Source organism: Muntiacus reevesi, chromosome 7 (genome assembly GCF_963930625.1).
Source record: "Muntiacus reevesi chromosome 7, mMunRee1.1, whole genome shotgun sequence".
NCBI classification, from domain to species: domain Eukaryota; kingdom Metazoa; phylum Chordata; class Mammalia; order Artiodactyla; family Cervidae; genus Muntiacus; species Muntiacus reevesi.
The window spans coordinates 66,987,618-67,009,596 of NC_089255.1; the positions used below are offsets into that span (position 1 = coordinate 66,987,618).

At 34.3% G+C, this 21,979-nt stretch overlaps 1 protein-coding gene across 1 annotated transcript in view; it reads right to left on the reverse strand.

The window, feature by feature from the left end:
* Positions 1-1,048: 1,048 nt before the first annotated feature.
* Positions 1,049-21,979, reverse strand: part of EXOC5 (exocyst complex component 5) — a 52,563-nt gene continuing 31,632 nt past the window's right edge. Inside the window, exons 13-18 of the mRNA XM_065941000.1 lie at positions 13,100-13,208; positions 8,237-8,357; positions 6,263-6,349; positions 4,351-4,459; positions 3,938-4,153; positions 1,049-3,343 (exon numbers count right to left, since the gene is read on the reverse strand). Coding sequence (XP_065797072.1) covers positions 3,155-3,343; positions 3,938-4,153; positions 4,351-4,459; positions 6,263-6,349; positions 8,237-8,357; positions 13,100-13,208 — 831 coding nt within the window. The 3' untranslated portion in view covers positions 1,049-3,154. The remainder of the gene's footprint in view (positions 3,344-3,937; positions 4,154-4,350; positions 4,460-6,262; positions 6,350-8,236; positions 8,358-13,099; positions 13,209-21,979) is intronic.

A 21,979-nucleotide genomic window follows, 5' to 3' on the forward strand; every position in this document is an offset into this window, starting at 1 on the left:
ACAAGGGTAATACACAGAATATCTCGGCATTAAAAAAAAAAAAAAAAAAAAAGCTAAACTCCAAAATGTGAGTTTTTGAAGTCACTAACAAATTACACACCCAGGGAACCTGACTCTCACATGCAGTTCAAGTATGCCTTAGGCAATATATAAACATGACCATCTTAACAGGTTTTCTGGCATTTCAGGAACAAAAATCTCTTTATCTAACTAGATGTAATAAATATTCATCATCATAGATGACCAAAAGGCATTTTTAAGGAAGCAGCAAATTCTCCACTTTGAATCTATCTACTAGGTGATAACTATTTTATGATGTGAAATATTTCAAATGAAAGAGAAAAGAGATAGTCTAAACTATACCATAAATTAACTTACTTAGAAGCTCTCTTTAAAACAAGAAAGGTACTAGGGATTTGCAACAATGGTGGTACTCAAAATGAGGCTACTAATAATTGTCTTAAAATAGTCAGATAGCCAACTGTCTAAGGATGCATCCAGCCATTATTCAATAATTCCTCATAAGAAGTATTCATCTACTTTGGTTAGCTGTCATTTTCAATATCACCTGCATCTGTACTTCACTTTCTGTATCATTTTATGAAAACATAATACACTCAAGCTTTTTCTTGAGTATTTCTGCATATTCTAAAAATGCAGTGTTTAAGAGCATATTTTTAACTTCAAAATATTATCTAAACATTGTATGTTAGCTCATGTGAAACTGGAAAAATTATGAAGATTCTCTTCATTCAAATGTTGGCTAAAGTTACAAAGCTCCATTATCACTACCTAAAATTTTACCATATGCATATGAAGACATTTTACTTATCTATCTCTTTTGAGTCATATACATTTTGGGCAAAATTTCATATTGTCCACTAATATGAAAACTACTTTAAAAATAAAATATAATGAATACAAAGAATGCACACTGTTTTATACAATAAATTTTTTTCTTATAGAAATTTTTTGTTCCTAATTTTGATTATATAGTCAAGTATTTTTCTGCTTAAAAAGGAAGTGAAAAGACATATGCCATGAGAAATAAGGAACATCTTAAAATTTTAATAAAAATAATTTATAAAATTCAGTATGATGTCTTCAAAATGTAAAAATGGAGTGAAATAAAAAAACAACTGCAGGGAATTTGTTTATTGAGCAATAATGTTAACACTTCTAAATTAAGAATTCACTTATGAGTTTTCTTTGTTAGTGTCCTGTCAATGGTCATAATGGAAAATATTGCACAGAACTCAAATACAAAAATAAAAATTAACAAAATAGCTAAGCAACAAATATATGCTTTACATTTTAAAAATTAATCCAAACAAAATAATTTGAAACACTTCTCTGATGTAGAAGTCTTATAATGTTCTCTCATGTTTTATTTGATATTTTTTCCCTTTTTTTTTAAAAACAAATTGACACTGTGTACAAAGAGTTCAAATGGCCAGTAAAACTACTGCTTTAAAATTGTTGGCTTTAAGTAATAGAGGTATAATTTGAATTCACATCAGAGCTTTCTAAAATGGCAATAGTACAAGCAAGCATATGACTTTCTCTAATATCCAAAACTTGTTCTGGCTTTCCTTTGGCTAAGGAATAGAAAACTAGACAGCCTTCCAAAGCTGCCACAATTTCCTAAAATGCTTTGATAAATGTTGGCATACTTTATTTCTCTTGCTTACCTTGATAACACTGGGCTAAACAGAAAATGAAGAAAATTCAGTTAAAAGTAACTTCAACAGTAGCTAGCTCACTCTGGACCTGGAAGTTTTGGTAAAGTTGAACATTCAGAAACATATTCTTAAATGTAGTTTTCCAAAATTAGGCCAAAAAGCCCACATTAGAGGAAAAAGAAAAGCCAAAAATGAGTTAAACATTGAAGTTTATCTGTTCCTGGAAGACTATGAACAATATAAGAGAAGCCGAACCACTACATACAGCTAAGAATGTATTCTTGCAGAGAAAATTTATAGCTAATAATTTTTTAAAATTTCCACTTGATAATTAAAATTTTATAAGTGATTTATTATGTCATCATATTAAGCCAATTCAATTAACTACACTCAGTAGGAATCACGTCAGAAATGCCTTGAAAAAGATAATGACACTATATATTTAAAAACTACTAGTCCTTACAAAGTTCATCTCTGGACTAGAATATAATGCTGACTATCAATTCCCAATTCCTCTTAAAATAGACTACCTGCATGTTTAGCCATTCCATCTTATTCCAGTTTAGCGTTAAGGATAAAAATCTTAAAAGATTGCATTGCTGCTAAACACTGGTAACAATTCTCGTATGCACCATTTAGACTATACCTCACTTTTTTACTTCCCTTATAATATTAAAATAACGAATAAATATGGTTCTTTAGTTAAGATCCTCTATTTTATCTTAAGTGAAATATAAAATAAGGTAGCTTTATTAATTTCTTGCTAGCATTGGCTTAAAATCTGTTTACCAAATAAGAAATTGTAAACTTTTTTTTCCTTTTACCCAGAAAGCAGATGTATTTTGATCCACTGCTAATACCTACATAAAATGTATTTCACTTTAGTTTTCTTTATAACATTTTTTTTGGAATAGTATTACTGCTGTACCTCAGGAAAAAATTCAATCAACCAACTACAGAAATTATGCCCAATTTTTAACCTTTGAAATAGGCAAAAAATTCTCCAGGAAAACTTAAAAATAATCTGATTAACAATTACCAGTGCTAAAAGGTCACTGAAAATTGATAAATAATAAATGAATCTTGCTGTATTTTACCCATCATTAGTGCAAAACAGGATGCTAAAATTTCCCAATGGACTATGTTAAAGAACATGAACTGGAATACTTATAACAATCTCATTTACCTTCTGACACCAACATTTTCCAGGATGAAAACAATGACATATAGCTTCACAGAGTTTGAAATTTATATAAGTTCAGAAATGGAATTAAAAGTCAACTTAAGGAAAAAAGCAAAATATTCTTAGTATTGTCCAAATTTCAAATAAATCCTCAAGGGTAAGTATGGCTGCTGTTTTTCCAAACAGTCATTTTTCAATAAAATGTTGGCTGTGTCATAAGAAACCTTCTGTGCTTTCTATCAACCAAGGCTTGCTGGAGTACAACACATTTCCCCTTGTAAATTCAACCTCAGCTAAAATGTCGAGCAAGGCGGGCAGATCTATAGTCAGCACGAAGTTGTACGAAGGAGTGAAGAATGTTCTTGTCCAGATTAGCAAGTTGTTCTCCTGAGCAGACTTGCTTTAAATTATCTGGGTTTACTACCAGAAGATTGCAAAGTGCATGCAGAGTATCAAAAAGCTGTAATACCAGAGGAATCTGAGTTGAGATAAGAGAAGGAAAAAAGTATTTTTAGTTTTATAATCAGTTTGTAAATTGTTCTCACTTATGTACTGTCAGGACTTAACTAGTGTTAAAGAGTTCAATGTTAGAATTTTTAAAAGCTACCAAAGTGTTAAAAACTAAAATCTTTTTGAAAAGATTCATATTGTGCCAATTTATTCAAACAGTAATAATAATTTATACTTTTGTGAAGTAGAACTAGTTATCAATAATTTACAGCTTTTTAAAATAACTTAAACATTGGATGGAAACTGATTTCAGAGAGATATACATGAAGAAAGAACATATTTTCTTGATATATGATATACAGCATTAGTTACGGGCATTAATAAGGTCATCTGGACTATGGAACTAAAATACAGCATTTTCTAAAAGTTCAAAGCAAAAATGTGTTAATACTGGAATTATGATAGGAATAACACTTTTTCATTTAGGAAATGTCAGATCTGTCTCATTACAATATCAACTAAAGTTATAAACTTTCCACTAATGATTATGTCAGTACACATTTTTATGATCTGACTTATGTTCTTGAACTTATTTACAAGTTTACTATTTGTGAATACATACCTTGAAGTCTTTGGCACACTTCCTATACTCAGCTACATCACAAATTGCTAACATGCCACCCATACAGCTATAAGAATATTGTTGAAGATGTTCATAAATAAGTCGATGAAAACGTACTCCAAGTTCCATCAAAACTGTATCCACATTCTTCCCATCCATGGAATTTTTAATCTTCTCCACTTGTTTTCTTACGTAAGCACAGACTTTAACACAGGCCTGTAAAATTTTTTCTACACTTATTACACAGTAATATGTATCAACTTAGCTAAGAAGAAAATACATATAATTTCTCACTAATCTCTAAGTATATAAAAAGAAAAAACTTGGAACATAATAAGATACATCAATGAAATGTTAATAAGAGTACGAATGAAGCAGATATTCTTACTAACATATTAAATCATTTTACTCACATTAGTATACTGGATCAAAACATTGTTTTCATCTTCTGGCTTAAAATCTGTTTTCTTTTGTTCTGCAGCCAAGATATGCTTCATTTGTCCAATCATACAATTCAACGTCCTAGAGAATTGAGAAAACCATGTATTTGATCCATTTAATTTACTTTATATTATTTATACTAAATTAAAGTTATTTAATTTCATGTCACCATAAGACTATTTTACTATCGGTATACTTCAGATTTTAAAATAAGTAAATTTTAGATCTTGATAGCAAAGAGATCTTAGCTTTACTAGCTTCCTGCTCAAAACACAGAGCAAAGATTCATTTGTCTATTACTTGATTTAAGGAAATCTTAAAGATCTTAGAAGACTGTCACTAATTCATTTCCTTCACCAAGTATATTTGGAGAATGCTTAGGAAGGGAGTAAGATAGAAGAACTTATAAGGAATAGCCAAAGTTTGGAAGAACAGGTAAAAAGAACCTGAATTTCATAGTCTAAGGATAAGCAGGAGGCTGAATAAGTGGTACTGAAGGCCCAGTTGAGAAATGAAGTATGAGTTTGTAATGGCATGAACAATGTCTGAGTTTTGTGACATTCTCCAACAGCAATGAGTCATCCAGTTATCAGAATAACAGAATCTGCATTAATCCAGAGTTTAGGATCTGTAAGATAGTTATGATCAAAGGAAATAAATTTTAGGCTAATTACGAGGGAGTAATTAAAGATATGGAACAAGCAATCTAAGCGTTAACAGTGAATAAAACAAAGATGGGAAAGGACAGATTGGTAAAAGGCAAAGATATTTAGAGCCAGAATTCCTATAAGTAACTTATATTCGTATATGTCTTCTTGAATGGAAGAGGAAGGAGAATTAAAGTAAAAATATGCCCAAACCTGGTACCATGGGCTTTAGAATTTTAGTTCCAGTTCTACCAGCATTAACTGTATGATCTCTAGAAAACTACTTCATTTCTTTAAGCTTTCACTTCCTCATCTGTAAAATGGAAATGGTATTTCTTACTTAAATGAAATTATACAGGTAAAGATCCTTGTACTGTGCCAGTGAAAGAAAGTGAAAGTGATAATCACCAGTCATGTCCAACTCTGCGAACCATGGACTGCAGCTCTCCAGGCTCCTCCGTCCATGGGATTTCTCAGGCAAGAATACTGGAGTGGTTTGCCATTTCCTTCTCCAGGGGATCTTCCTAACCCAGGGATCAAACCTGGGTTTCCTGCATTGCAGGTGAATGAAATTATACAGGTAAAGATCCTTGTATTGTGCCAAGCATACAGCAAACGCCTGATAAATGCTTGATAAATAAATGATTATCATCATCAACATATGCTCACTATCATCTCAAAAGACAGAATCCACCACTCCATATTATGAACAGGTAACTAGCTAAAACAAACATCAAAAAATTTTTCAAATGTAGTTTTCACTCACTTAATGAAAGTTACTTTTAGAAAATTGGTGTATTAATTTAACGCATTTCAGATATAAGCCTGAAATCTTCCAGGTTACATACCATTTTTAAGAAGTCCAGAGAGAGGAATAGGAAGAGGGAAAGGGAAGGGAGGAAGGCAGGGAGAGAGGGGAGAGAGAGGGAGGAGTGGGGACAGAGAGAGACAGAGTGTCTATAGGAGGCAGCATTTACCAAAAAAAAAAAGAAAGATTTTCAAACAGAATTGGTCTAAAGTTAATCTAAACCTGCAGACTTCCATAAATAATTAATCTGGAATCCAATAAAATAAATTATTAGGATGAAATAAATATGTAAAAATAAAATCGAACATTATAGCAGGATAGTGGAATTCAAATAGATTTTTTTCTTGTCTGAAAATAGTTTTCATGTTGTTATAATGGTGTTTTACAAATCAAAAAATGCAAGAGAAATAGTTAAAACTAAAAACTTGCCTATCAATGCCGGTATCCAATTTCATCTCCATCTGTTCAATTATTTCTTTTTTTTTCTGAAGGCATTCAGATAACTTAGGAGAAGAGCTATTGAATGTTTAAAGGGGGAATAAAAGTCATATTAGTAACCTTAGAATTCTAAAAGTTTTCATAATTCCTGCTTATTGTTACATACCTAGACACACATACACACACATACATTATTTTAATTTGCTTCCAAATCCCAGAAGCATTATAAACAGTAATTATTTAGTATTCACTACACTCAATTCATTACAACAGTCATGCTAGGACAAATTTATCAGTTAAAAGAGGAGGATTTAGATTTATTATTTTCATCTCTGAGGAGATATCCCTTTAGAATATAAACATGATTTTGGAATTATTTGGTTTCCTTTTTAATTAAATTTCTGGTGTAATAGTAAGAAAAATAACAGCATCTTGAAACTATAGTAAATTCTATTAATGAAAATTTGTAGACTAACACTCAATCCAGTTGTATTTAGCTTTCCTATATTAAAAAACAAAAACCAACAACTTGGTAGTCTTATTGCCTTCTGAATATTACCTAAATGTCAAATAACACCCAAAATACTAAAGAATATGCAACCTTAATAGTTATATGTGAATTCTTCACTATGTGGCATTCAGTTCAGGTCAGTCGCTCAGGCGTGTGCGACTCTGGCGCAGCACACTAGGTCTCCCTGTCCATCACCAACTCCTGGAGTTCACTCAAACTCATGCCCATCGAGTTTTTTTCATGGGGTTCTCAAGGCAAGAATACTGAAGTGGTTTGCCATTCCCTTCTCCAGTGGACCACATTCTGTCAGACCTCTCCACCATGATCCGACTGTCTTGGGAGGCCCCACACGGCATGGTTTAGTTAGAGCTTGTTAAAAAGTAAATTTCCTCTAAAAATGTGATTCAGAGATCACAAGTAATCTATATCTTTGAGGTCATTTCTAGACTAATAATTTCTTGGTATGTCAATGTTTTTAAAAAATGTCTAGAATTTTATCTTTTATATGAATTTTTTTCTTCTTTAATGATAGTACTACACATACAATTTTATAAAGCATGTTCACATATACACTACTTAATTCTCATAGGCTTCAAAAGTTCACATAAACTGACAGGAAGATATAAACCAAATCTTATTTAATATCTCATCAAAACTTGTCCTGCTGCTGCTGCTGCTGCTGCTGCTAAGTCACTTCAGCCATGTCCGACTCCGTGTGACCCCACAGACGGCAGCCCACCAGGCTCCCCTGTCCCTGGGATTCTCCAGGCAAGAACACTGGAGTGGGTTGCCATTTCCTTCTCCAATGTGTGAAAGTGAAAAGTGAAACTGAAGTTGCTCAGTCGTGTCCGACTCTTAGCGACCCCATGGACCGCAGCCTACCAGGCTCCTCCATCCATGGGATTTTTCCAGGTAAGAGTACTGGAGTGGGGTGCCATTGCCTTCTCCAAAAATTTGTCCTACTGATGGCATACAATTTTTACTGTACATCTTTTCATTATAACAAGTGGAAACAAGCTAGAAGTCACCTTTCATACAGATTTAGGATCATGACACAGTGTTTTCAAGTAAAACAAAATTAATACCACAGAAGGAAGAGAATACAGGAAGGCAAGGAAGAAGAGTTTATGTTACTTTTTAAAAATTTTTCTTTAAACGTCACATCTTTGAGATAGATATTATTATTTCAATACAAATTACCACACTACATTATTTGCAAATGGTAAATGTTAAATACTTGATGTCAAATTTCTGCTGTGAGACAGGAAGGGGAGGGAAGAAGCAGGTTACAAATGCTTACACACACCCTGAGAGCAACTAGGTGGCTTCTTATTTCACACCTTCCTGTCCTGTTTGATGTTTCAATGAACAGCTATTACTTTTAAAATTTAACATAAAGTAGAATATTATAATATTCTTTGAAATACCAATGAAAATCAGACAACTTGACTAACCTTATTAGTGGCATAAGGTGATCATTAAACTGCTTGTCAAAAAGATGAAAAATAGTATTGGCTTGGTGCACAACATCCAAAAAATAGAGATTTGCATTCTTAGAATCTGAAGAAGGAATTCCTAAAGTTGGAAGGCATGTATATGTTAGAATCATATTAAAGAAATTCATCTAAGCAACAGAAAAAAGAATGTGGTTTTATATATATATACATAACATGCATAAAACAAACTGCTGTTTCAATAAGTCAGTAATAATTTTTGTGGACAAAAAGTAAAATTAAGCTCGTTAATAACAAAGTTTTAATGCCAAAATTTTCACCATACACTCAAGTCTTCATTGTTTGCTGAGATAAATCAAAAACTAAACTTGTAAGCGAATCATCTTGAACTATACCTTCTCCTTCCCCACCCTCCTGTGCCTAAAGATTCACATGAACCATGAACACACTTCTATTAAAACCATTTTTCTTATAACCAGGGCTCAATAACTCTGATAATAGTTAAAATAACTTTCTTATTAGTTCAAATCTCCTTATTTTTTTATGCTATATCTTGTTGTCAGAGTAAGGTACTTAACATATTTCACTATGTTCTCTATCTACCATTTCCTAGAAAATATTCAAAGACTCCTCACTGTCAACAAAATAAATTCCTGATTTTCAGCATTGTATTCAAGCCACTTCACATTCTGACCACAAAACAGACAGCTGACCTCTTCAGATTTCAGTTTCCTCTTTTGCAAAAGAGGAATTCCATGATGCCTACTAACCACAGACATTTATGTTTCTAGCTCAAATTAAAAGGCATAAAGGGCCAGGAGAAATACTCAGAGAAAATGAGAAATTAAAAGTTTAATACCTAGAGTTCATTACAGAAGGATGATTTTTTCCCCCAGTTTTAAAACAAGGTGTTTTAATTTCCCACAAATGACAAAATCACCAACTGGCAAGAAAACTAAAGCCTCCAACACAAATTTACAAGAGAAAAAAGTAGTCAATACACCTGTATATATGAAATACTAATCACGGCTACTGATGAAAGACATGAAAGGCAATAGTTATGTATGTCTTTAAATTACTAAATTATTAAAGTTCTTAGAGAAAATTCAGTGAGTGTAGAAAAATGGGTATAAGCATACATGCCAGTAGCAGTATAGATTAGTGGGGGGAAAAATCCTTAGGAAAACAGTTTATATGCACAGAAATTTTAAAAATTTGCAGCACACTGATCCGGTAATTTTAGTTCCAGAATTTTATCCAGAGTAAATAATTCAGGAGGAGGAAAACACTTTGTAAGTTCTACAAAGTTCACTACAGCCGCATAGAAAATGTGTAGGAATAGAAGGCATATTCTCATCCTACCAGAAAATTTCCTAAGCCCTTCCAAATTATGAACACTGCTATTAAAATGAAGATGCTAGACTTCCATACTAAAGAACAAATCCTTACTACCATATGGAATCAAATTTGTTACTTTTTTATTATCTTCATATCTTTGAGGTAGATATTATCTCAATATAAATGACCAAATTAGGTTATTTGCAAATTGCTAATGTTAAATACTTGATGTCAAGTTTCTGCTAGAAGGGGAAGGGTAGGCAAGCAGGCTACAAATGTTTATGCACATGCTGAGAGCAACTAGGTTAAAATAATAATAATAAAAAAAGCAGAGGAGGGGGAGAATAAACCACAAGGTTATTGAATTATGGGTAATTTTGCTTCAACCTTAGAAACTTTAAAGAAAGATGCTATACACAAACATTTTTCAGCATGTGCTATGTGCTTTCTAATAGCTTCAGTTCAATTCAATTCAGTTGCCCAGTCAAGTCCAACTCTTTGTGACCCCATGGACTGCAGCACACCAGGATTCCCTGTCCATCACCAACTCCCGGAGCTTGCTCAAACTCATGTCCATCAAGTCAGTGTTGCCATCCAACCATCTCATTCTCTGTCATCCCCTTCTCCTCCTGGCTTCAATCTTTCCCACCATCAAGGACATTTTCAATGAGTCAGTTCTTTGCATCTTGTGGCCAAGTATTGGAGTTTCAGCTTCAACATCAGTCTCTCCAATGAATATTCAGAACTGATTTCCTTTAGGATTGACTGGTTGGATCTCCTTGCAGTACAAGGGACTCTCAAGAGTCTTCTCCAACACCACGGTTCAAAAGCATCAATTCTTCAGTGCTCAGCTTTCTTTATAGTCCAACTCACACTGATATATGACTACTGAAAAAACCATAGTTTTGACTAGATGGATCTTTGTCGGTAAAGCAATATCTCTGCTTTTTAGTATGATGTCTAGGTTGGTCATAGCTTTTCTTCCAAGGAACAAGTGTCCTTTAATTTCATGACTGCAGTCACCATCTGCAATGACTTTGGAGCCCAAGAAAATAAAGTCTGTCACTGTTTCCATTGTTTCCCCATGTATGTGCCATGAAGTGATGGGACCAGATGCCATGACCTTAGTTTTTTGAATGTTGAGTTTTAAGCCAGCTTTTTCACTTTCATCATGAGGCTCTTTAGTTTCTCTTCGTCTTCTGCCATAAGGATGGTGTCATTTGTATATCTGAGTTCATTGATATTTCTCTTTGCAATCCTGATTTCAGTTTCTGTTTCATCCAGCCCATCATTTCACATAATGTACTCTGTATTTAAGTTGAACCAGCAAGGTGATAATATACAGCCTTGACACACTCCTTTCCCAATTTTGAACCAGTCCATTGTTTCAAGTCCAGTTCTAACTGTTGCTTCTTGACCTGCATACAGATTCCTCAGGAGGCAGGTAAGGTGGTCTGGTGTTCTGATCTCTTTAAGAATTTTCCAGTTTGTTGTGATCCATACAGTCAAAGGCTTTAGTGTAGTCAATGAAGCAGATGTTTTTCTGGAATTCTCTTGCTTTTTCTATGATCCAACAGATGTTGGCAATTTGATCTCTGGTTCCTCTGCCTTTTCTAAATCCAGCTTGTACATATGGAAGTTCTCGGTTCACGTACTGTTAATGCCCTGCTTGGAGAATTTTGAGCATTACTTTGCTAGCCTGTGAGATGAGTGCAACTGTGTAGTAGTTTACATTCTTTGGCATTGCCTTTCTTTGGGACTGGGATGAAAATTGACCTTTTCCAGTCCTGTGGCCTGAATTTTCCAAATTTGCTGGCATATTGAGTACAGCACTTTAACATCATCATCTTTTAGGATCTGAGCTAGCTCAGCTGGAAATCCATCACCTCCACTAGCTTTCTAGGTGCTAGACGATAATGCAATTAAGACAAATAAGATTCCTATCTACATGAACTTATATGCTATTCTCTCTGCCTAAAATACTCTTTCTCCAAATATTCAATTTATTCCTTCACTTCATTCAGCTGATTCATGTCTCCTCAGAGAGGCCTTCTCTGACCATCCTTTCTAAAAAAGCCCTCTTCCCCCTGAATTCCCCATTCTACCTCCCATTACTATTCTCTATTTCTTACTCAATTTTATTTTTATTCACTGTACTTACTAGCCATTTGTCAATCTTTTCCATAAGAATGTAAGTTCATAAGAGCAAGCACTTAAGTATATGTTCAATAAGTGAGGCAAATACAAATGGATGAAAATTTTATTTTAACAAGTGCTATGAAAAAAGTCAATTCAATGATGAAATAATGAGTACGTAGGCTGGGAGAAGTGGGTCACTTTAGCTAGGTTCATCAGCAAAAGACTCTCTAAAAATGTGGCACCTTAGTGAAGATCAGAAGGCTGAAAAGCCAGACATGAGAAGAGCTGAAGAAAAAGAAATGGGGGTCAGGAGGCGGAGGACACCAAGTGCAAAGAACCTGAGTGAGGAAAAAGAATAAAGGCCAGAGTGGCTGGGGTAGTGAAGGGAAATGCAGATGAGATGAGGATGAATATAAAAGAGGAGGCCAGATCAAAACTATGCTTTTGTAAAGAGTTTGTTGCTGTTTTCCCCCTACGTGTAATAGAAAATCACTAAAAGGTCTTAAACAAAAAAAATTTAAGACTCTTAAATTTATAACATGACTGCTACATGGAGTCAGTTATTTGGAAAGGTAAGAACATACAGAGAGACCAGTTAGGAGCAGATGGAGATCATGATGTTTAAATCAGGTTGGCATCGATGGAGATGGAGAAAAGTAGGCGAATTTGAGTTATGTTTGACAATATATAGACAGGATTTGCTGACAGACTGGTTTTCAGACTTGATGAAAAGAAGAATTATGGCAACTCCTGGGTTTGGGGCTTGAGCAAATAGTAAAAAGCAATGCCTTTTAAAGACATGAGAAATAATGGGAAAGGAAGAAATGTAGATGGAAGATAAAGAGTTTCATTTTGGATAGATTAAATTTGAGATGCACACAGAACAGATGAGAGAAGTCAAGGAGGCAACTGAACTAATGGGACTAGAATTTAGGGAAAAGGTCATTATTATCTTATTAATATCAGTAAACCCAAAAGGCCAAAAACAAAAGAAAAAATATCATATGAATATATTCCTTTCCAGGCTTACTGATAAGACTTATTTTCCTTTCCAAACTTTACATTACTGAATTGTCTCAAGAAGAATTGCTGTCATTTCCATTTCTGCTCCCTTGGCATTTAATAACTTACAGCATTGTATTACACTCTGCCATACACTGCTGTGACTTATGTAGCTTATCCTGCCCTGCTCAATGTAAGCAACATGAGAACTGTGTCTTTGTATAGCTTTTAGCATCTGACAAATCCTTGCACTACAGGAAGTTCAAAAAGCATTTTTCTGCATTGAGTGAGGTGAATATATATAAAACAACAGTATGCATACAGTTTAACCAAACAGGGTCAAAAGAATTTAAGATGAAGTATAATACAAATAAATATACTTACCAGCAAGTCCTGTTTCCAAGGCATAATCAATATGTTCAATACATAAAAATTCCACAAGAATGGTAAAAATTCTAAAGGCATTCCTTGGTAAATCAGAAGGGTCAGAGAGCTTTAAAAAGAAAAACCAAATATATCACTCCTCAGGTTTACCTTTAAAAAAAGGCAACTTTTTTTTTTCTTTAAAGCAATCTACTTTGTATAAGACATAGTGTTCTGTTTACAAATGGTGACTTAAATCTCTTCCGCCCACCTAAAATGCATTTCTCATATACATATAGTTGCAGTGCTCCATATTTGTCTACAATTCTCCCAGCTGAAATAAGATTACTGTTTTCTGACCTGGATTGCAATCCATGTTAAACGTGACAGGAAAGAAAGAAAAGGAGAGAGAACCAATAGAAAATAAAATCTAAAGTACACATTAAAGCCAAGTATGTTTTAAAGAAATACACACAAACATAACATACACATAAGTACATATAATAAATGTACTCAACTGCCACGTAAAATGCCTTTCTTAATGTCATAGTAAAAGAAGTCTGAGAAGTCTCCTACTGAATAAAAGCTACTCTAGTAAAACTCAGAACCAGAAAGGATTCTTCATTTTATTGGAGGATGGGGACAGGGAAATCAATAACAGACACTATAAAACAGGTCAGGCTCAACCCCATCTTCATCACTCCCCATTGAGTGATCCCTTGAGATGTTATTTAACCCCACAAAAGCTCAATTTCTTCATCTGTAAGGTAGGAATAGTAGTAATGGTAGTAATGGTACTCATATCCTAGCGCTGAGATGAAAATACATGTAAGGTGTTTTTAGTTTAGCGTCTGGCACATAAGTTCACAATAAATGTTCATTTTGATGTTGATGTTGCTGCTGCTGATTAACTACTTAGTAAAAGCATCATTAGTAGTTATGCTGAGAAATAAATCCCTCTTAAAATGTTGGAAAATAACCTCTCAACTTCTTGTAACTGCTGCCTACATTATTAATCAATTGACCGTTGCCTATTTGTCATCTCTATTCATGCTCCCTCTGAGAGTAATGCTTGTTATCTGATATATACAGCTGGGTGTTAAAAAGTGCATAACCCACTTTAAATTCTCTAAATCGCTACTGCTTATAATCATTAGTTTGGTATTGCTGGATTCCCTTGCTGGTCTGAATACCACCCCAACCTTTCCCTTCTCTACCACAACTCTCACCTCCCTTCTTTGCTCAATGATGCTTTACAAATGCCATTAGCAAGCCATTTTTCACATTCCTCCTCTCTACATCCATATATTCATGTATAATTAAAAGAAGCAGCAGACTGAAAACTTTGTAAGGATATACAAGACAAAAATAACTGTCAATCAGTTGGACCTAAATGACATTCATAGAACATGCTATCCAACAACATTAAGATATACATTTTCTTTAAGTATTCATAAAATAGTTACCAAGATGGATCATATTCTGGGCTAAAAAACAAGTCTCAATAAATTTAAAATGGATTCACATCACACAAAATACATCCTCTAACCACAACAGAATCAAACTGAAATCATTAACAGAAAGATATATAAAAAATTCTCTAATATCTGGAAATGATATAACATACTTCTAAGCTACTCTTCGGCTAACAGAAATCAAAAGGGAAATTTAAAAGTATTTTGAACTGAATGAAAATAAAAACAAGAAATAAAAATTTGTTGTATGAAGCTAAAGCAGTATCTTAAAGAGAAAGTTATAAGATTAAATACTTATATCAGAAAATAAGAAGGGTCTCTAATCAATGATCTCAACTTCCACCTTAAAAGACTAGATAAAGAAGGTCAAATGAAGCCCAGGTAAGCAGAAGGAAAAAAAATAATAAAAGAGTGGACATCCATGAAATACAAAACAGGAAAATCAATGATACCGAAGCTGATTCTCCAGGGAAACCAATAAACTGATAAACCGATAAACCTGTATCACACACACGACACAAATCATCAAAAATAAATAGGTGACATCACTATAGATTCAACAGGTTTTAAAAAGATAAAGAGCTACTATATATGTAATAAATAAGAAAGTCATAGTGTAAAGTACAGCAAACTATATTCAATACCTTATAATGACCTATAATGAAAAAGAATACATATATTATATAAAATATTATATATATTATATACATAACTGGATCACTTTGCTATACAGCAGAAATTTTTGGTATAATGAAAAAGAATTTTGGTACAATGAAATTTTGGTATAACGAAAAAGGATTTTGGTATAATGAAATTTTGGTATAATGAAAAACTATATATTATATACATAACTGGATCACTTTGTTATAGACCAGAAATTTTTTTTTTATACACCAGAAATTAACACAAAACTTTAAACAATCTTTTTCAATTAAAATACACACACACAAATCAACTGACCATTAAAAAAAAGGATAAGGCAATAACATGAACAACTTAATCCCAATAAATTCAACAATCTATACGAAATATACAAATCTTAAAGGACACAAACTACGAAAGCTCACTTTAAAAGAAATAGGTAACTAAAACAGTTTCATATCTACTAAAGAAGTTGAATTTGTAGTTAAAAATACTCACAAATTAAAAAAAAAACTCACAAATTTTAAAACTACAGGCACAAAAGACTTCACTAAGTTCTTCCAAATATTTAAGGAAGATATAACACTAATTTTACACAAATTCTAGAAAATGAAAGAGGAAGGAATATTTTCCAACTCATTCTGAGGCTAACATTACCTTGATACCAAAGCTACAAAGACATGAGAAAAAAATATGTATAAATCAATATCCTTTGTGAACCAAAACACAAAACTTCTTAACAAAGTTTAGTAAACCTAATCCAACAATATATAAATAGGATAATACATGATGACCAAGGGGGGTCTACTAAAACAATGCAAGGTTAACATTTGGAAATCTATCAACGTAATTCACAACATTAACAGAATAACAACGAAAAAAAAGCATTTGACAAAGTCTAATATCCATCCTTATAAAAATACCCAGAAAATTATGAATAAAAGAATTACCTTAATCTCATAAAGAGCATCTATGAAAAACAAATGGGTCCTATCAAACAGGGTTTCTCTAGTGGCTAAGTGGTAAAGAATCTGACTGCAATGCAAAAGATGCAGGTTCCATCTCTGGTCAGGAAGACCCCCTGGAGTAGGAAATGGCAACCCACTCCAGTATTCTTGCCTGGAAAATTCCATGGACAGAGAAGCCTGGTAGGCTACAGTCCATGGCGCTGCAAAGAATCAGACACAACTAAGCACAGGCACACACACATACGTATATGAGTGTGTATGTGTATATGTATGTGTGTGTACCTAGAGGTTATCATACTAAGTGAAGTAAGTCAGACAAAGACAAATATCATACAATATATCTTATCTGTAGAATCTAAAAGAAAAAGAAGACACAAATGAACTTATTTTCAAAACAGAAAGAGACTCACAGACACAGAAAACAAACTTATGGTTACCAAAGGGAAAAAGGGGATGGGGGAGGGATAAACTATGAGGCTGGGATTAACATGTACACACAACTATGTATAAAACAGGCAACCAACAATGACCTGCTGTATAGCACAGGGAACTATACTCAATATTATGTAACAATCTATAAGGGAAAAAATATATATACACACATAAATATATGTGCAGCTGAACTGCTATGCTGTACACCTAAAACCGAGGCTTCTCTGGTGGCTCAGACAGTAAAGCCTACCTGCAATGCAGGGGACCTGGGTTCAATCCCTGGATTGGGAAGATACCCAAGAGAAGGGAATGGCTAGCCACTCCACTATTTGTGCCTGGATAATCCCATGGACAGAGAAGTCTGGTGGACAACAGTCCATGGGGTTACAAAGAGTCAGACGTGACAGAGCTACTAACACACACACACAGACACACACATTCTGGAACTTACATGATATTATAAATCAACTATATGTCAATAAATATTTTTAAAAAGGAAAAATCTACAGTTGGAATCATATTAATGATAAAAGACAACACTTTAAGAATAACGCAAGTTGCATGCTCTTGCCACTTATATTCAGCATTGTAGTAGAGGTTCTGACCAGTGCAACAAAGCAAGAAAACAAAATACTGAAAGGAATAAGTTAAAATTGACTTTATTGGCAGACAACATGATACTCTATACAGAAAATCCTATGGAATCTACAAGAAACATTATTAGAGTAAGTGAGTTAGGTCAGGTTGAAAGTATAAAATCCACATGTAAAAATCAACTGTATCTGAAAACTCAGTTTTGCTAAAATGTCACTTTCTCCACAAACAGAACTATAGATTCAAAGTAACTTCAGTCAAAATACCAAACTTCTTTCCCCCCAGAAACTGACAAATTGATCATGTGAATTATATGAAAACGCCTCCTATGGAAATGTTAGAGGATTTTCACTACCTGATTCAAAATTTATAGTTATAGTGATCAAAAAATATAGTATTAAATTCACAGAAGAAAACAGAGGCAGTATGCTCTTTGATATAAGTCTTAGCAATATTTTTCAGATCTGTCTCCTAAAGCAAGAGAAGAGAAACAAAAGCAAAAATAAAATGGCACACAATCAAACTTAAAAGTTTAGCATAGCAAACGAAGCCATCAGCAAAACAAAAAGGCACATACTGAATGGGAAAAGATATTTGCAAATGATATGCAAGGTAAGAGGTTATTAATATCCAGAAATATTAGAAAGTCATATAACTGAAGATTTTTTTTTTAAAGATGATTAAAACTTGGGCAGAGAACCTGAACAGACATTTTTCCAAAGGTGACAGATGGCCAACAGGCCGATGAAAAGATCCTCAACATCACTAATCATCAGAGAAACGCAAATCAAAACACACACCTCATACAGAATGGCTATCAAGTCTACAAACAACAAGTGTCGACAAGGATGTAGAGAAAAGGGAACCCTAGCAAAATGTTAGTAGGAATGTAAATTGATGCATCCACTATGAAAAACAGTATGGAGGTTCCTCAAACAACTGACAGTAGAATTATCATAAGACCCAACAATTCCACACCTGGGTACATAGCAAAAAAACAAAAACACTAATCCAAAAAGATACATTCATCCCAATGTTCACAGCAGCATTATTTACAATTGCCAAGATAGGGAAGCAACCTAAGTGCCATTAACAGATGAATGGATAAGAATATGTGGTGTATATATACTGAATGGAGTACTACTCAGCCATAAAAAATTGAAATTTTGCCATTTGCAGCAACATGGAAGGACCTGCACAGCATTATGCTAAATGAAATAAATCAGAGAAAAAGAAACAGTGTATGATATTACATATGTGGAACCTAAAAAATACAACAAACTAGTGAATATAACAAAAAAGCAGCAGACTCATAGATAAGAGAACAAACTAGTGGTTACCACTCTGGGGGGATATGTGGATATGGTGTAGGAGACACAAACTATTGTGCTGGCTCAAGGTATTGTACAATGTGGAGAATATAGCCAATATTTTGTAGTAATTGTAAATAGAGCGTAACCTTTCAAAATCATATTAAAATTTTAAAAGTTTTTTTTAAAAAGAAAGAAAACTTAAAGAAAACAAATACAATAAAAGAAAATATAAAAGAAAATCTTTGTGACCTTAGGTTAGGCAAGGATTCCTTATATATGATACCAAAAATACCTCCCATAACAGAAAAGTGTCAAAATTAATAACTTCTTTTCTTTGAAATACTGTTTAGGTATGAAAAAGACAAACCACAGACTGAAAAAAAAAATCTGCAGATTAGGTATCTGATAAATGAGTTTTTCCCTCATGGCTCAGATGGTAAAGCATCTGCCTGCAGTGCGGGAGACCTGGGTTCCACCCCTGGGTTGGGAAGATCCCCTGGAGAAGGAAATGGCCAACCACTTCAGTACTCTTGCCTGGAAAATTCCATGGATGGAAAAGCCTGGTAGACTACATAGTCCATGGGGTCACAAAGAGTCAGACACAACTGAGCGACTTCACTTTAAAAAAAAACTAGATATACAACTGTCAAGAAATAAGAACCCAATTTTTAAAAATGTTACTAAGGAGAAATGAAAGCATATGTCTGCATAAAGATATATACATGAATGTTCAAAGCAGCTTCATTTTTAACAGTCAAACACTGGAGCCAATCTAAACTGCCATCAATAGGTAAGTGGATAAGCAAAACCGTGAAGAATCTGCCTTTAATGCAGGAGACCACAGTTTAATCCCTGGGTCGGGAAGATCCCCAAGAGAAGAAAATGGCTACCCACTCCAGTATTCTTGCCTGGAGAATTCCATGGACAGAGAAGTCCATGGGTCACAAAAAGTCGGACATGACTGAGCAACTAACACTTTCACTTCTTTTCCATGCAATAAAATACTATTCAGCAATAAAAGAACATACTAATACACACAACATGAATTTCAAAACATTTATGCTGAGTTAAAGAATCCAGAAACACATGTATATACCATATTATAATCCCATTTATTAAAAATTCTAGAAAATTAATCAACTTCTTGAAAAATCCTATTTAGTTTTCAAGACTCAGTCCTGAGTCTTGACAACTTCTTTTTGACAGCTAATCTACAGTGAAGGAGGTCACGGTTGCCTGAGGACAGAAACAGAGGGAGAAGAAAAGAACTTTGCAGGTGATGATCTGTTCATTACTTCGATTGCACTATAGCTTCATAAATGTACACATAATTTACCGAAGATATCAAATTGTACAGTTCAAATACATGCAGTCTACTGAATGTCAATTATATCTCGAAATTACTAAGTTTTTTTAAAAAAGAAAAATACACCCAAACTTCTCATTATACTACCCTGTTTTATATCCTTTAATATTTCCATCAACATCTAACAACGTCAAGTCCAAATTTCTAAGTATGGTATACAAAGAGTTTTTGTCTATATTTTCAAATTTCTGTCTCATTACTCTCCCATATCCTTTTTCAGTTCAAGCATTTCATGCTGCATGACTGTTCTCTGTATATGTCTTTGTGCATGTAATATTCTCTTTTCCTGAAACCACCTGCCAGAATCATCTTCTTGAAGATACCCTATTTATCTTTCAAGACCAGACCTCAAATGTCCTCTCCTTTATGAAATCTTCCCTGAAAAATATTCATCCTCAATTCCTTAACCAGTCAGAACTGGCTGCTTCCTCTTTAGGTCTCAACAGTGTATATCTGTTGTGCTGTTCAGTCACCCAGTCCTGTTTGACTCTTTGCAACCCCATGGATTACAGCACGCCAGGCCTCCCTGTCCCTCACCATCTCCCCAAGTTTGCCCAAGTTCATGTCCTCACATCGGTGATGCCATCTAGCCATTTCATCTCTGATGCCCTCTTTTTCTTCTGCCCTCAATCTTTTCCAGTAACAGGGACTTTTCCAATGAGTCAGCTGTTCATATCAGATGATCAAAATACTGGAGCTTCAGCTTTAGCATCATTCCTTCCAACAAGTATTCAGGGTTGATTTCCCTTAAGATTGACTGGTTTGATCTCTTACTGTCCAAGATATTCTCAGGAGTCTTCTCCAGCACCAAAGTTCGAAGACATCAAATCTTGGTGCTCTGCCTTCCTTACAGTCCAGCTCTCCCAATGGTACATGACCACTGGAAAGACCATAGTCTTGACTATATGGACCTTTGTCAGCAGAGTATATACTGGCTGGGTCTGTCACAGCTTTCCTGCCAAGCAGCAATTGTCTTCTGATTTCATGGCTGCGGTCACCATCCACAGGGATTTCAGAGCCCAAGAAGAGGAGCTCTGCCACTGTATACACAGTGAATGTTACCTGCACTAATTCTTTATACATCTACCTCTTTTCTCACTATGCAAAAGTAATGGGTATGTTTTGTACTTAGAACCCTAATACCCAACATGGCAGGTGGTACAAAATAAACACAAAATAATGTTTGTTAAATCAGACTACAATGAATTAAACCGATTTTCAATTTTGTCATTATCCAGACAGAAGGTCATGATTTAGATCTAGTTACTGAGTGTGAGTCAAGGTCTTCCCAGGTGGTGTTAGTGGTAAAGAACTTTCCTGCCAATACCGGAGATACAAGAGACCTAGCTTCAATCCCTGGGTTGGGAAGATCCCCTGGAGAAGGGCATGGCAACCCACTCCAGTATTCTTGCCTAGAGAATCCCTTGGACAGAGGAGCCTGGCAGGCTGCACCCCACAGGGTTGCACAGAGTTGGACACAACTAAAGTGACTAAGCACACACTGTGACTCAAAACAAGGAATATGTTGACAGCTTCAGGTTTGATGATGTGACGGTGCAGAAACATTTTAACATATTTCCAGTATTCAGGAGAGTAGAGCTATTACTGTATCAAATATAGCCATTGCATACCCTGAGGTGTCATATCTTAACATTGTCCCAAATGTACTTCAGATTTTTCCTCTTCTGTGGTGGCAGGGGCAGTCCAACATTATAAAGTGCCTTAGGTATTCCTCCCAAGACAACCACTACTCAAACTGTTTATCACACCCATGTTGTATATGCTCCTGAACAAAATATTTTTACTTTTTAAAACTTTATATTGTGGTATAATGAATATATCTTTCCCCATCTTGCTCTTTCCACTAAACATTATATTTTTGAGATTTACTCATGCTGATACTTGTAACTCTAGTTTAGTCATTTAAATTGGTATATTAGCTTTCTAGTATATGAACACTGTCACTTTATCAATTCTTTCTACAGCACACTTAGTTGGCTTTTAATTTTTCACCATGACAAACAATGTAGCTTATGATGTTAGACATGTCCTGTGAACCTACAAATTCTCTAAGAAATTAACAAATTACTCTCCAACGTATACTGATTATT